This window comes from Myodes glareolus, chromosome 22, assembly GCF_982192425.1.
Source record: "Myodes glareolus chromosome 22, mMyoGla1.1, whole genome shotgun sequence".
Taxonomy (NCBI): domain Eukaryota; kingdom Metazoa; phylum Chordata; class Mammalia; order Rodentia; family Cricetidae; genus Myodes; species Myodes glareolus.
The window spans coordinates 7,920,901-7,937,239 of NC_142047.1; the positions used below are offsets into that span (position 1 = coordinate 7,920,901).

The 16,339-nt window shown below is 40.0% G+C and overlaps 1 protein-coding gene across 5 annotated transcripts in view; it reads left to right on the forward strand.

The window, feature by feature from the left end:
- Anapc10 (anaphase promoting complex subunit 10) overlaps positions 1-16,339 on the forward strand; it is a 48,978-nt gene that overhangs the window by 5,661 nt on the left and 26,978 nt on the right. For 2 of the 5 annotated variants that reach the window (XM_085682124.2, XM_085682125.1), the window contains exons 3-6: positions 300-390; positions 10,151-10,271; positions 11,391-11,456; positions 14,777-14,845. In XM_085682124.2, the coding sequence (XP_085538250.1) occupies positions 300-390; positions 10,151-10,271; positions 11,391-11,456; positions 14,777-14,845 (347 nt within the window). Of the gene's footprint in view, positions 1-299; positions 391-10,150; positions 10,272-11,390; positions 11,457-12,828; positions 12,910-14,776; positions 14,846-16,339 lie in introns of those variants that run through there. The other 3 variants (XM_048440104.3, XM_085682126.2, XM_048440102.3) reach the window with 3 other exon arrangements.

Genomic DNA, 16,339 nt, shown 5'->3' on the forward strand with positions numbered 1-16,339 from the left:
TATATCCCCAGAGATGCCTTTTAAAAACCAGCCACCCAAAATGTTTGTCCTGTGTGTCAAGGGGATTGAATCCAGGGCTTCACATACACGAAACAAGCGGTCTGACAGTGGTCGACACAACCAGCCAGTAGTGGTATTTCTTGAGCTGAGATCTGAATGAAAGAGTGAAAGAGTTTTGGTTAAGTTTTATATTTTGATAAAGTCTTTATCAAAATTTCTGGACAAATATGTATGATAATTTTATGTTTTAAATATGTAACTTTTTCATGGAAATTTATTGCCATTTTCATTGTTTCTAGGGTTTGGTGTGGACCAATTACGAGATGACAATCTAGAAACTTACTGGCAATCTGATGGCTCTCAGCCTCATTTAGTGAACATACAATTCAGGTAATACAGTTTTTACTTTTTTATATACTGTGGGTTATAAGTGGATAAGGAAACCATTTACATAAAATTTAAGGAAATATAGAGATTGAAATATACTTAACTACTGTTAGACTCTATAAATCTTAGAGAATATTATTATTACCATCCAGATTGCAAGCAGCTTCAGTGTATTTTGCCCTACCCTTTATGTATTTCTCTTTTCCATGCATGCATGCATGTGCATGTGTTGTGTGATGTGGGTGTGTGTGTAGGGGTGCACATGTACAGGTCGTCAGGCTTGTGAGCAGCCGCTTTCCCCATGGAGTCATCTCCTTAGTCCTCTTTGTACATTTCTGCTGATACTTTATGTTTATGGTTCTGATAGGATTCAATTTTAAGAGGTAGAGTCAGAAAAATTATTTTATAGCCAGGTAATGCCTTAATATATGATGCTTGTAAGTTTCTTAGGTATGATATTTAGGTAACTTTTCATATTTGTACTCAACATAGAATCTGTAAGCGTAGTTTTAAAATGACTACTATTTTTGGGATAGGAAAACACTTGTATGTTTGTCTGATCTTTGGGATTGTTGACTATGAAAACTAGTCAGCCTTGTCACTGCGGTGTCCTTTCTTTGTCATCACTGCAGTGTGTGCTCTCCTTGTTGTCACTGCAGTGTCCTCTCCTTATCACTGCAGTGTGTGCTCTTTCTGTCGTCACTGCAGTGTCCTCTTGTTGTCACTGCGGTGTCCTCTCCTTGTCACTGCAGTGTCCTCTCCTTGTCACTGCAGTGTCCTCTCCTTGTCACTGCAGTGTGTGCTCTGTCTGTCGTCACTGCAGTGTGTGCTCTGTCTGTCGTCACTGCGGTGTCCTCTCCTTGTCGTCACTGCGGTGTCCTCTCCTTGTCGTCACTGCGGTATATGTATCCTCTACCATCCTAAAATGTTACATTTTTAGGTGCTTCTTTCTATTGCTGTATGGTACAAATCAGGAAACTTCTTTTGAGTAGATAGTAAATATTTGAATCTTGTAGACCCTCTGGTTTCCAATTATCCTATGTAGTTCTGTATTATGTATTACAGCACCAAACAGCCGAAAACCAATGCATAAATGACTGAATGTAGTGCCTCTGGTTAAACTATATCCCGCAAAAAGAGCTGTGAGGCAGGGGTTGGGCACTATTCTAGGTTGTAATATGTATGTGCCAGCAATAGTAATTATCTTTTTTAAGGGTTAAGGTTGTAGCTACTGCCAGGTATGGTAGCACGCATCTTTAATCCCAGCACTTGGGAGACAGAGGTGGGAGAATGTCTGTGAGTTTGAGGCCAGCGTGGTATACAGAGTGAATTCCAGGACAGCCAAGTTTACAAAGAGAAACCCTGACATGAACCCTTCCCCCAACCCACCCTCAAATCCTGCTACTTTACCAAATGATTTCCACCCGTATTTACTTCCCTTGCCAGTGAAACCATGTGGTTTCAGCTACAGAAAGACTTCGTCTCACAGTTTGAGAGTACAGCCTGTTATAGTGGAGACAGCACAGTGGTGGAAATGGTTTGTGGCTGAGAAAACAAGGAAGCTGAGACAGGGAGGAAGTGAGGTCAAGTTATAAATTTAAAGGCTAATAGATCCTCCAACCCTCACTTTAATTAACTATTTCCTCTAGTGAGGCTCCACCTTTCAATAATTCCATTAGTCAGAGAAATGAGCCTCTAAGGGACGTTTCCCATTTGACTACTGGGTCCTTAGGCTCATGGCCATCTCATTATGTAAAATGCGTTCAGTCGGTCTTCAGATTTTCAGTAGTCCCACAGTTACTCCACTGTTCAAAATCCCACATTCAAAGTCTGTTCTGAGACTCAGGGCAAGACTGTAAACTCATGTAAGTGTGTGTGTGTGTGTGTGTGTGTGTGTGTGTGTGTGTACGATTTTAGCATACCGTGGTACAGGTGAACATTCCCATTTGAAAAGAGACAAACAGAAGCATAGCCAGGAAAGATCAGTTTAAAGCAAGACCAAAACTCAGCAGAGTAAACACTGAATTTTGCAGCTTCATGCCCATCATCTGGGCTCCAGTGGGCTTGGAGAGGTCCACCTATTTATACTTAGGGGTGCACAGCATTCATGTCTTCTCTTTTAGGCTTGTTCCATGCTATTCCTGCTGCTTTCTTTGGTGGATATTTGTGTTTCTGATTTCTCTAATATCTTTGGTTTCCATTGCAGATTAGATTTTGTCCTTCACAGCTTTACATAGCTCACTCATCAACTATGTCCTAGAGCTTTTAATGGGTGAGATGTTACTCTCAGGCCACCTTTTCTAATGCCCCAGTGTAGAATCCAAGGTTTCTCCTTAATGGTGCTGTTCTCTCAACAGTAACAGCGACTTTATCTGAACCTGCTCTAACTTCTACTTCCGCTGGGTTCAAGTTTTTTTCCTTGCTGTGGTGGTTTGAATGATATTGACCACCCATAGGCTAATGTACTTGAATTCAGTCCCCAGTTAGTAGAGTTGTTCGGGAAGAATTAGGAGGTGTGGCCCTGTTAGAGGAGATGAGAACTTGTTGAAAAGGTATGTTATTATGTGTGCTTTGAAGTTTCAAAAGTCCACGCTGGCTTTTTCTCTTTGCCTGCTTATAGATGATGATGTAAGCTCTCAGCCCCATGATGCCATGATGATCATGGACTATCTCTCTGAAACTTTAATCAAGATTGCAATTAAATGCTTTCTTTTTTAACCGTTGCTTTGGCTATGGTGTCTTCATGGCAATAGAACAGTGACTCAGACAACTGCCAAAGTATATACTTCTGTCCACAGCTTCAACTGGGCTCATATTCTTTTTCCTCTCCAGACTTCATATTTTCTCTGTTTTCTCACTGCAAATGTGGGAAATTGCAGTAAGCAGTAGACAGGCCACAGCTTGAATGTTATGGTGTAGTAACATTTCCTTCACCGAGTAGTTTTCATTGTCCCCTTGATTGGGTTTAGAATTGCTGTCCTGGCTAGTTTAATGTCAGTTTGATACAAACTAGAGCTAGCTAAAAAGAGGGGACCTCAATTGAGAAAATGCCTCCATTCGATCTGGCTAGAAGACATTTTCTTAGTTAGTGTTAGTTATTGGAGGGCCCAGTGCATTGTGGGTGGTACTATCCCTGGGCTGGTGGTCCTGGGTTCTATAAGAAAGCAGGCTGAACAAGCCATGTGAAGCAAGCCTGTAAGCAGCACCCCTCCACGGCCTCTGCATCAGCTACTGCCTCCAGATTTCTGCCCTGCTTGAGTTCCTGGCGTCACTGCTTTTGATGATGAACTGTTATATGGAATTGTGAGTGAAATAAACCCTTTCCTCCCCAAGTTGCTTTGATCACAGTGATTCATCACAGCAGTAAGACAGTTCCCTAGGAGACACACTTTTGGGTGTAACTGTGAGGACATTTCCAAAGAGCTTACCTGAAGAGGCAAGATTCACCTTGAATGTTGTTCGCATGAGCCCATGGCTTAGGGACCTAAACTGAGCAAAGAGAGAAAGGAGAAAGCCAAGTGAGTGCCATCATTTCCTATTCTTTGCTTCTTGTTCTACATGAATGTGAACTAACAATCTCATGTATACAGTTAAAGGGACAACTGAGACAGGAAACTGACCAATCGCAGAGCACCCGGACTCAGAACCCAGAGTCAAAGAAACACACCCTGGATTTGAGACCTGGGCCAGGGAGAGAAACATCTTTATCCCTGAGCCCAGGACTAAAGACATGTGCCCTGGCTCTGAAACTAGTGTCAGAGAAACACACTTTGCCCCTAGAATCAGAGCCAGTGAAAGAAATATGCCCTGGTCCTAATATTAGAGTAAAAAAGCTAAAAAGGACCAGTGAAAGAAACCAGTTTGGCCATGAAGGTAGAGTCATCTCTGCCCCAGCTAAACTGACCAATCCCTGAGCAGGGAAAAATTAACCAATCCCCTTTCTTCCTGGGGAGACTCCGCCTCTGAGAAGCCCTATATAAGCCTCTCCACCACTTCAATTGAGAGCTGCTGTTAAGTGGACTCCTTCCCAAATAAATCTGCTTTCTCAAAAGAGTCTGACTTTCATTCGCTGGCACAGAGTAGAAGAATCTGGCTGGGATGTCCCTTAGGGGACTGAGCTTAAAAACCTTGCTGAGACGCTCCCTAGGGGGCCTCAGCAAGACAGAGCAGAGGAACCTGGCTAGGATGCTCCTTAAGGGGGATGAGCAAGGCCAGCTGAGGAAAAGTAACAACTTTTCGCTGGGGCAGGAGGAGATTGCTATATTTCTGCACCAGGCTTTCCCTAGCACAGTGCTAGAAGAAGAAACATCTTGGGCTAGAGAAGAAGCAGACAGCTCTGCTAGGACACTCCCATAAGGAAACAGAACAGAACTCAGCTGTAGCTGCTGTCCAGGAGAGGAGCAGGATCCCTATATCCTGTGGGGAGACCATCCCCCACCGCACCCCAGCTTCAGGTAGCTTGGCTTCCTGATAGTCAGGACATCTTCCCTCCAGGGCTGAGCTGTCCCATTGCAGCTCCAGCCTCCAGATCTGTCCTGTTGAGCTCTAAGTATACCCTAGCTTAGTATAGTCCGATAAGTCAGGCTATCCCAATACCACTTCTGTACCATGTTCCCTTACATCATGCTCGTGTTGCCATAGCCATGAGCTGTTCCTAGTGCTATTCGGTCCCTCCATGATGGACTATGCCTTTAAAACATGAATCAGAATACTTCTTCCTCTGCTTATTGTCAGGTGTTTAGTTCCCAACAATGAGAAAAATGACTGATACCTCATTTATTTCATTTAATCTTTGTTGGGGAATATTATTTTTAGGTGTGTGACTTTTGTTTATGCTGCCTTTGTTTAACTCTGTGAAGCTGTGTTCTAAAATGCGGATGGTCCTAATAAAGAGCTGAACAGCCAATAGCAAGGCAGGAGCATGGATAGGTAGGGCTAGCAGGCAGAGAGTGTAGATAGAAGGAGAAATCTTAGAGAAGAAAGACAATGAAGAATAAGAGAACAAGGGGAGGAGGACCTCAGGGCCCAGCCACCCAGCCATACAGTACACCACAGAGAAAGAAGCAAAGAAAGGTAAAAGCCCAGAGGCAAAAGAAAGTCGGGATAATTTAAGAAAAGCTGGCTAGCAACAAGCCAAGATAAGGCCGGGCATTCGTAAATAGTGAAAAACCTCCATGTGTGTGATTTATTTAGGAGCTGGGTGGTGGACCCCCCAAAGATTTTGAAAAGCCAAAAGAGTAAAACATCACACAATAAATCTTTATAATTTATTAGAGATTTAGATAAAACCAGGGTCATATAATAAGTGGTAGAATTACAATTTGAACATAAGTTCTCTAATTTCAGATCCTGTGCCTTTAACTCCTATCCTATAAATATGAGTTAAATTACTGGTCAAGGAATACAAACTTGTTAGCTTAAAAGTTCAATATTGAACATCTAAATTTAATTGTATTGTAATACTAGAATTTGTTTTGTAAACTTCATTCTATTACCGTGTACTGAAAAAATCATAAAATTGTTCACACATTATATTCCTTGAATAGCTTTATTGTCATACACTTTTATATCACTGAGAATTTAACTATTTAATAGATTATATATATACCTATTTTGTAACTTATACAATCTCCTAGGATGTAGGTTCAATCATTTTTCTCATTATTAGAATCAAATGGTAGTTCTGTTTAATATTTTGTACCTCCATACTTTTTTCCATAGCAAATGCCCTACTTTATATTCCCTTGGACATTTTATATAAGCTTTGCTCCCCCCATTACACAACATCAGCATCCGTGGTTTTCTTTTTAAAAATAATGATCCTGTTAATGCATGTGAAGTGATATCACATAGCTTTGATTCTCACTTCCCAAGTGGATTAGTTATTCCAGGTAGAATACCTGGCAGAAGTGACTTAAGGAGGAGTGCTTACTTTTGCTCACAGTTTCAGAGGTTATAAGCCATCGGGTAAGGAAGACACGGTGGCAAAAGCTCTTCATATTTTTATAGATCAGAAATATAGACGAGGCTGTCCTTCAAAGGTTTACCTCAGAGACACATCCCTGTCAGTCAAGCCCTATGTCCTAAATACTCCATAATCCTCCAAACGGTGCCACCAGCTGGGAACCAGGTGTTTCACACACATGAGCCTGTGAGGGTCATTTGATAGTCAGACCATAACACCGATTGATTTGTGATGCTAAGCATCTTCTTGTGTACTTAGTGGGCATTTGTATGTCTCCTTTGAAGGAATGCTCTTCAATTTTTTGGTCTATTTTTAAATTGTTTTTGTTGTAGAGTTATAAAAATTCTTTATATACTCTGTTACAGATACTCCGTCTTTTTGTATTAAGGCAGAAGCAATCATAGAAAATATGTAAACAAATATTTCTTTAAGTAAAAAGTAAATGGCACACACGTTTGACCTGCACTTGTAAGCTATAGCTTGTCAGTCCTGTTCTGGGACAGCTGTTTTCAAACATTTTGATCTTTATGTCCATAGTAAATCTTTATTTAGGACGCCAACAATCTTTTGTTTATTTTTATACTTGCCATATTAGGAATTACAATAAATTTAGTCATTCATTAAAACTTAGCAGGAATACTTTATTGTATATTAGTATACGTAACAGGTCTATAAAAATGGTTGTTTCTTCCCGGACTGTAAAGAGTGTTATTTTACTTGTTTGTGAACCTCTAACCTCTTTGTTCTCTGCCTTAAGGCACCTGGGGTCTCATTTCTGCTGCTTCACTAAGGCTTTTTCAGAATCCTTCTGGATACAGTGTACCATACGAGGCTACTCAGAAAGGTAGAGCACACATTAGCATTAACAAGAGAATACCTGTAACATTCCTGCTCTGGCCACACGAGTTCCCAGCCATTCTTCATTGGTGTTTCTCTTGCGTAAAATTAGCATTCTTAACAAGGTTTGGTCTCTCTAGGGTCTCAAATAAATCTGGATATTGGAAGAGAACTTTTCTTTTGGTTTTTGAGAATTTTAACCATGCCCAGCTCTCATTGACTAAGAGCATTTGACTTGCTGTTCTCTTGCTATTGCTCTCCCAACAGTTATTCTTTACCTATGTCTTTGTGGACTTGTATCTCCTCCCTGCCTGCTCAAATGGGTCCCATGCAGATTTCATCTGCTGCCCCCATTCATAACTCTTTCCTCATTAGTGTAGTGAGACTGCTAGGTTTTGTTTTTGTTTGTTTTTCTGTTTTTCATGACAGTTTTCTTTATGTAGCTGTAACTGTAGACCAGGCTGGCCTCAAACTCAGAGATCTGCCTGCTTCTGCCTCCTGAGTGCTGGAATTAAACTGCATGGCGTGTCTTGGATTCTTAACCAGTTGAAAAATTATTTAGGAGTCAGCAGGTACAGGACAAAGTATCACTTGCTAGAAGCTCATTACCACACTAAGTGCATCAAACCTTCAGTTATGTGTGTTTAGTAGCATCGAACCCTGGAATTAAAGACTTACTCATCCATTTGTAGCTAACCAGATATGCTTGGTTTTATATGTATGGACTGAAGGAACAAAGGAAATGCTTCTTGCCCAAAGCTGTTTCTTAGGAGAAGGTGTTCTAATAGGTCGGAGGAAAGAAGGAAGTCAGGAATGATATTTATGTCAGTCAGAAACAGGGAAGCATCTCTCTGTCTTTCCCTTCTACCAGTGTTTCCTAGAAGTTTAACAAGGTATTTGGCGTGCAGTAGGTGTTCCCTCATTGCAGCAGCCATAGTTAGAGTGATGGTCTGAGTATCCACCATCTTCCCCTGTGATATAGTCTGGAAATTTTATCTTCCTGTGTGTTGTTGTTTCAGAAACAACATGGTTTTTCTGTAGTATTGTTGCTTTTTGAATCAGTATGAGGCAAAATTTAGTAGTTTAAAAAAGGTTTTGCTGTGCCTTGTAGAGTAGTAGTTTTAACTTCAGCCACAGTAGCAGTCTCTTCTACAGATGTACTATAACTGTGTGTTTAGCATAAATTACACCTGTCATCGCCAGGTGCTAGGGTGCACGCCTTTAATCCCTGCATGCGGGAGCAGAGGCAGGTGAATCTGTGAGTTCAAGGCCAACCTGGTCTCAAGAACTAGTTCCAGGACAGGCCCCAAAGCTACAGGGAAACCCTGTCTTGAAAAACCAAGAAAAATATGTATATCTGTCATTTCTGGAGATTAATAAGCTTCAAGAAAAGAAGTATAATTTAGCTCAAATGTAAGTAACTATAAATATCTTCTCATCACTCTAAACTGATAACAGTCAATGAGTATTGAGCAAACTACATACAGTTAATTAAAATTAAATTAGAAGTGATTGGAGGAAGGAAGAGAGCACATGTCTGGTCGTGGCGCAGCAGGTGTTCAGTGCAGCGACAGTGAGTAGAGTGAAGGTCTGGTCATCCCACCTCTCTCCTGAGTGTGCTGTTATCCAGAGATAGCATGGTTTTCTTTGTAGAATTAGGCTGGCCTCGAACTCAGAGATCCTCCTGCCTCTGCCTCCAGACTGTTGAGATTAAGGCGTATGATACCGCTGCCTGGCCTTATGAACATTTTTTACTTACATCATTTACCCTAGTGTTACTAAGGGAACTCCTTCTGCCAAGCGGGACTACTTTACTGTGATCATCTACATAGTGTTATTTCTTTCATCAGAGAAGCAGTAAATTGGTGATAGGACAAAGAGAGAATACAAATGAAGCATTAGTTCTGGGTCAGCCACATAGTGTTCTCTTGCTGTATGTTGCTGTTGTTTTTAATGTTCATTAATATTACCATTCTATGCCTTTCTAAAATCACCCTGGTTTTCATGTAGGTTTTGGTGTTGAAGTTATCCCGAATTTCGTAACTTAGAAGTCATACTTTTATGTAAAAAGCTTGATCCTTTACCTCTACTTTTGTTTTTTCTTTTTAATTTCTGTGGTCTCTTATCATTCTGTCTTAGGGAGACCTTTACTTCCTGCTTATGGCTCATCAAATAGCCTTTCAAAATTTCTCTGCATCCTTTGCTTTCCTTTGATGTGTTCCTAAGATGTCAGTTTGGCAGCTCTGGTCTCTTAAGAAACATCATAATATCTCCTGTCAACACTTTCAGAATAACATGGGTTTATGCATTTTCTGAAGAAAAATCTTTATCTTTGCCCTTTTTTCTAATGAATAGTTAAGGTATGTGGATTTGGTTTCCCAGAGGAGAGCTCCAGAGCCCATTGTTTTGTAGGCTGACTTTTGACACAGATTACTTTTGCTTAAGGGTCTCAGTGTTACCCAGCAGTACTACTTTACACTGAACTCACAGAGATCTGCCTGCCTCTGCCTCCTGAGGGCTGTGATTAAAGGCGTGAGCCTCCACCGTCCGGCACTTTTTATTTTTTAATGATACTTATTTGTTGAGCCTGATTTTTTTACTTAGCTAAGTATTTTTAAGTATCAGTATAAAGAATTAATTAATTAGTAAAGAAATCCAGGCTTGCTTGAACCCTTTCCTTGAATAATGTCTAGATAAAAAGGATGGGCATTATTAATATTTGTTTGCATGTTAAAGCACCTAATGCTTCTTTCCATACATTAGTTCTTGACCATGTTCTCAATGAGGTATGTTTGAATATGTAAAATACTACATATGAACTTACATTTTTATATGTTTCCACCTGCAAGATGAAGGGAAACCAAAGGAGATTGTTGATTTAACCTCAGAAGAGGGCGTGCTTTTATTTTACTGTTTCCTTTTGATGTGATAAACTGTGTACTTTTATTTTACTGTTTTTAGAAGAAAAACAACAGTGAAGACATTGTGTATTTATGCAGACTATAAATCTGATGAAAGCTACACTCCAAGCAAAATCTCAGTCAGAGTAGGAAATCATTTTCACAACCTTCAAGAAATTCGGGTATGTTCTTTAGTTGTTTTATTTTTAAATGTGTGTTTCTTTAACTCATTCTATATATGACAGTCATAAACAAGAAAATTATTTTGAAAACTGTGCATATAATATTTGTGATTTTTTGAACTCTCATCTTTTTTTTTAATGACCGAATTTTCAGGCATAAGAAAGGCAAAAAGAATTGTACAGTAATCCCTTCACCTTTGGAATATGTTAATATTTCACTATATTTGCTTTATTAAAATTATTTTTTAATTCTTCAAAATAAGTTACAGGTTCCTGATGCCACCCTAGGATACAGAAACATACTCACTTTTCTCTGCTGACTAAAGAATTAAAAGGCAGGAAGCAAGTGTTACCAGACATCTTGACAAATACTGGTGGTGCTATCTTATGAGACTTGGGAAATCAGGACCTCCTTTTGGGGTTCTTAATCTCATTAATAAAAGGAAAAAAATTAAGAATGAACTCATGGAAGCACATGGACAATTTATTATAGTTTAAAAGAAAAATCCAAGGGCAGGCAAACTGTAAATTTAACAGTTTCCCAGAGGAGGAAAATGGAGAAGAGAAGGGGGAAAACGCCATGCTGCTTGAGATAAGCTAACATATTACTAAGCTACAGTGTAGCAGGGTTATGTGGCAGGGAGGGATTTCAGAGGAAGAGGAAGGGAGCCCAGAATATGGGGATGCATACTTAGGCTCTAGCCAGTGTCTGAAAGAAAAGGCAGAGGGGAAGAAAAGGTAGTAAGTGTGGGCAGACCCAGACAAGCATCAGCTCCTAGGGGTTGAACTAGGGAAGAAATATACATTATCTAATAGGAACTCACCTGCCTCTAGTGGTCCCTAACCAGGTCCTCAACCTGCTTCCACTGAATTAGTTGTCAAGGGATGGGATAGAGACCAGCTAGAGTTGAATTCCATGTTTACTATAACATTTTTATTTATTTCAAATATGTGAGCATGATATATTAGTAAGAGTTATCAGTATTTGATTAATATTCATTTTTAAGGGAAACATATACAATTTTATGCAAATCTTAAGTAGAATATTTGGTGGTTTAACAAATGTATACATCTATGTAGCTTCTGCTCCTTTAAATTGTGGAACATTTTTCTCTTCAGAGTCTACTTTCATGGAATGTCTTTTTCTGTCCCTTTACTCTGAGTCTGCATGTCCCTGAGGATGAGGTCAGTAACATGTAGGCAGCATGTACTCAATTGCTTGTCCACTCATGAGCTGATGAGTGTTTGATTGAAGGATTTAGTCTCTGTACTCACATGATGACTGATAGGCCAGAACTTGCTGCTGCCATTTGTTCATTGTCCTCTGATCACATTAGGTCCTTAGCACCTTCTTTCTTTTCTTATTTTGTGCTTAGGTAACTTTCCCGGTGGTATTTGTTGATCTTAGTCTTCATCATTTGCATAAAGATTTGTGATTACAAATTTTATATAAAAGATCTTAAACTTGTAATGGCTGTTTATTGTAATTAATAACAACTTACGTTTGCAAAATTTTACTTGACTGCTTCAACAAATGTATGCCTTGTTATATAGAATCATTATGTTTTCTTGGGGAAACAAGAGAAACAAGTGTCCGTACATGCCAGGCAGGGCACTTAGTTAGAGGTGCTGTTATTGTGATGAAATACCATAACCAGAAACAACTTAGGGGAGTAAAGGCTTCATTTTGTTCACAGTTGTATATAACAGTTCATCATTAATAGCAGTGATGGAAGTAACTCATGCAGCTCAGGAGCTGATGCAGAGACCATGGAAGGGTCTTATTCCCATTATTTGCTCTGTCTGCTTTCTTTTAGAAACCAGGACCACCAGCCCAGGGACAGCACCAGCTGCACTGGGCTGGGCCCTCCCCCATCAATTGCTAATTGGGAAAATGCCCTATAGGCTTGCCTACAGCCCTGCTTTATGGAGGCATTTTCTCAGTTGAAGTCCCTCCTCTCAGAAGACTATAGCTTGTGTCAAGCTGGCACAAAACTAACTAGCACAGTAGCACAGTAGAATACATCGGGGAAGCCATTCCATCCAAGTCCAGCTTAGTTCCTCAGTGAGTGTTGGGGATTACATCCAGAAGCATGGGGGAGTCAGAAGGAGCTGTATCACTGCAAAGCCCTTCCCAGCCAGGGGTTGGTGACACCTTGTTTGGATTGAATCTGGTTAGAGATATTTGACCTTTGTGTTCCTAGATTTTTGTCTTTACCCAGATTTGGGAAGAATTTTTGCTCTTATATATTAAAAATTTAAATTTATATGCTTTTAATGTGAATTATTTTTTATATGTGTATGTGTGTATATTTGTGTTAGTGTATGCACACATGTTCGGGGAGCTTTTGGAGGCTAGAAGAGGTCCCCTGGAATTGGAGTTAGAGGGGATTGTGAGCCACTGAACTTGGGTGTTGGATCCAAACTCAGGTTCTTTGGAAAAACAGCAAGTGCTTTCAACTGCTGAGCCATCTCTCTAATCCATTTTAGTTATTTAAATGAGTTTGCTGCTTGTCATCCTACTGGAGCTCCTATAACTTGGTTATTTTTTTTTTAGGTCATAAATTTTGCAAGCTTTCATCAGGACTTTCCATGGTTTTCCTCTTGTGGTATAATTTCATAGATTCTTTAGATTGTTTCTGCTCTTGTGCATTAAATTTTTTATTATATTTTCAGCTCTAGGATTTGATTGGTTAAATAAACAACATCCACTTCTTACATTTCTGATTTTGAGTTTTTATTGTACTATTTTTTTGAATTATTTCTATTTTTAAATCTTGAGTTTTCTTAAAGCAGCTCGTTTGGATTTCAGGCAGTTTTAGGGCACTCCATTTCCCCTGTGATAGTCAGTGGTGCTTTATTTTGTTCTTTCGGTTGGGTAGTATTTTATGGATTGTTCTTGATTCTTATGCCATGATCTTACTGTCTGTATACTTGAAGAAGAAGGAAATTATTCCAGTCTGTGAAGACTGTCTGGGAAAGCCCACCACCAGCCAGCCCATCTGGAGATTCTGGGAAGGACAGCCGATGTGATCCATGAGTATGTTTGACATTGGAGTCCTCAGTTCTCTGATGGGCTGGCCTGCTTCCAGTAGATGAGCTGTGTAAGTCTGGTGTCTTAACAGAAATAGAGCTTGTTTTTTAGTGCAGCACAGCTAGAAGTCTGTGTCTGCGGGGCTGGCATAGCTTTGTGCTAGTCTTGCTCCTGAGTGTAAAGGGCTTATGTGCTGAGACAGAGCTATTGCCTAGGCCCACTGGAGCCTGCCATGTGCTGAGATAGAGCTATTGCCTAGGCCCACTGGAGCCTGCCATGTGCTGAGACAGAGCTATTGCCTAGGCCCACTGGAGCGCTGGGAAGGACTTGTTGCACTTTGGAATAGACTTGGAACCAAAGTCCAGAGGAGTCTTCCCACTGCTAGGGCACTGAGTTAGACCTGATTCCTAAGTCCAGAAGGGCATGTCTAAAACCTGGATTTATACTAATACTTATAGAATCTCAATTTTTGGATCCTAGGTATGATTGACCAAGTCTCATCCTTAGGGTCACTAAAGCCTGAGTTTAAAGGATTCTTTGTAGGATTGGTTTGTAGGTACAGACTTGCAGGCTAAATCTGCAGGGTTTTGCTTGTGACCTGTTGTTTCAAATGCTAATCTGAAAGAAAAACAACAAAAATCTAAAACCAAACAAAACCCAAAACAAAACCCCTAAAAATCAGAACAGCCCATAGATGTGGTCTTGTAGCATGGACTTGTGGCGGCCAGATCAGTATTGGAGTCTACCTAGTCTACCTATTCCTTCAGCCTGGAACAGTGGAAGACCGTGCCTTTGTCTGTGGATGCTCACCCACAGCAGGTGCTAGCCTAATGAATAGGACTTGGGGAAGGATGGTGTGATGGTGGGACAGGACTAAAGCCTTGGCCCATGGGATGCAGCTTGTTATTGGGACAGTACAGAGCTCAAAGATGCCAGGGCTGTTTTGGTCCTGCATTATACCTAGGGCCTAAGTCTTTGGGGACTAGAGTGGTGATGGGGTAGGCCCATATCCAGAGTATGCCAGGCAGAGCTGAACCTAGATCTCTCCTTTTACAGTGCACACTTGATGAGAATCCATGGGTATCGGTTTAGTTAGGAGCTGTGGTGTCTTGCTCTATCTGGCCCTTCCTGGATTGGACTCCACATTGGGGTCTGAGCAAAGTTCAGGCAGAGGACATCTCTTCTCACTGCACTGCTTGAGACTGTAGGAAGAGGGACACGAGAGATACAGAATTGCTTTTCCTGTCCTGCCTGATAGACCCCACCCTCCTACAGGTTCTGTAGTCTCATCTGACTTTCTTATTAGCTTTTACAGAGGCGTTTTTGTGTACAGGTGTAGAAAGTTGGTCTAATTGAGAGATATTGCCAAGTTCCATTTCTCCATCTTGCTGATGTCAGGGCTTGTTTGTTTTTTAAGACAGCTACCTGGTCTCCTGTATATGTATACTGTTACTTTTCTTTTCTTTTTAAGACAGGAACTTACCATGATGCTGAGGCTAGCCTTGAACTAGCATCCTCCCACGCTGTGCTGAGATTACAGGTGTGTGCTAGCACCCTTGGGTTATTTTACTTTTAAAGAATTTTCCTTGAAAAATAATTTTAGTTTTTGAAAAATTTTTATAAATAATATACCTTTTTTAATTTGAAATGTTTTCTGACACCATTATGCACTTCTTGTTCTTGAATAGATTCACAAATAGATCAGCTGGTTTTCTTTTATTTATTTAATTCTCCCCCCCCCCCCCCCCCCCCCCCCCCCGAGACAGGGTTTCTCTGTGAGGCTCTGGCTGTCCTGGAACTCACTTTTTGAATCAGGCTGGCCTCAAACTCAGAGATTCACCTGCCTTCTCTTTCCAACACCCAGAATTAAAGGCATGTACCACCATTGAATGGCTTTGTTTTAATGTTTCTTAATTCAAAATATCTTGATTTTTTTTAAAGTCAGATCCCATTTGATCAGTTGATAGCCTTTTAGTGATCTAGTACACTTAATCAGTGCCTTGTGTTATGAGGACTTGAGGCATTTAATTGTATGATTTGTTACATAGTTCATGTTTACCAAAATGGATTGCTCATAATGAGAGGATTTTTATGGCAACAGTTTTTCCTCATTTGGGGTTACAGGTAAAAGTTGTCCTAGTGTGAGCACTAGAAATAGTCTGGTCTGGTGGATGCTGTTTGAAATGCCCACTAGATGTCACTGTGGCATTTATTTTCTAGACTTTGCTAGTCGTCATCAGCTCAGAGCTTCAGCTAGCCTTAGTTGTAGTTTTTCCTAGAATAGAATCATAGTAAAAAAAAAAAAAAAACTCTGATGGATTTGGGGAAGGGTACTTCTCATACAAGATCTCTGTGTTTATGAGGCTCTCTTATATTCTGTAGTGAGTTTGACAATGCAAAATTAGGGCTTGAGAGGTTAATAATAGGAGAAACTTTAAATGATATCTGGACCTTGGTATACTTTAATATCTAGTCTTTGCATCTGCTGTTTAAATTCTTAGGTATTACTGGTTTAGAGAAGGGAGTCTTACAGGCAGTGTCTTAGTTTTCTCTTGTATCTTTCTATGTGGTGACGATACTGCCTCATGAGACCAGCAATCCTAAGGAGTGCCGGGTGACGATCTATTTTCTGGAATAACTTAATGAATAGAATAATGCTTTGTTTAATTCTCACTAAAGAACCACAAGTTCTGGATGTTCTTTTAATAGCACCTTTACAGTTAATGATACTTTTAGTTATATATCTTTTTAGGTATTTTCTTACATTTACTTTTTTCCTTCTATATGCTCAAGAAGTGTCAAATAGTATTTTGTGTCTTAAGGAGAGATGAAGTAAGATCATATTTTTTTTAACAGTTATCCACTACATGAATTACATTTAAAGAGAGATTTCTTTGAATTCAGATGCTAAAGACGTGATTAAATCATGGAACTTTTATGAGAGCTTGGAGCCATCATTTCATAAGTTATAGGACTGGTTTAACTGAATGGAAAGTCTAAATAAATCCTTTTGTATTTCTCCATGGATTTTTGC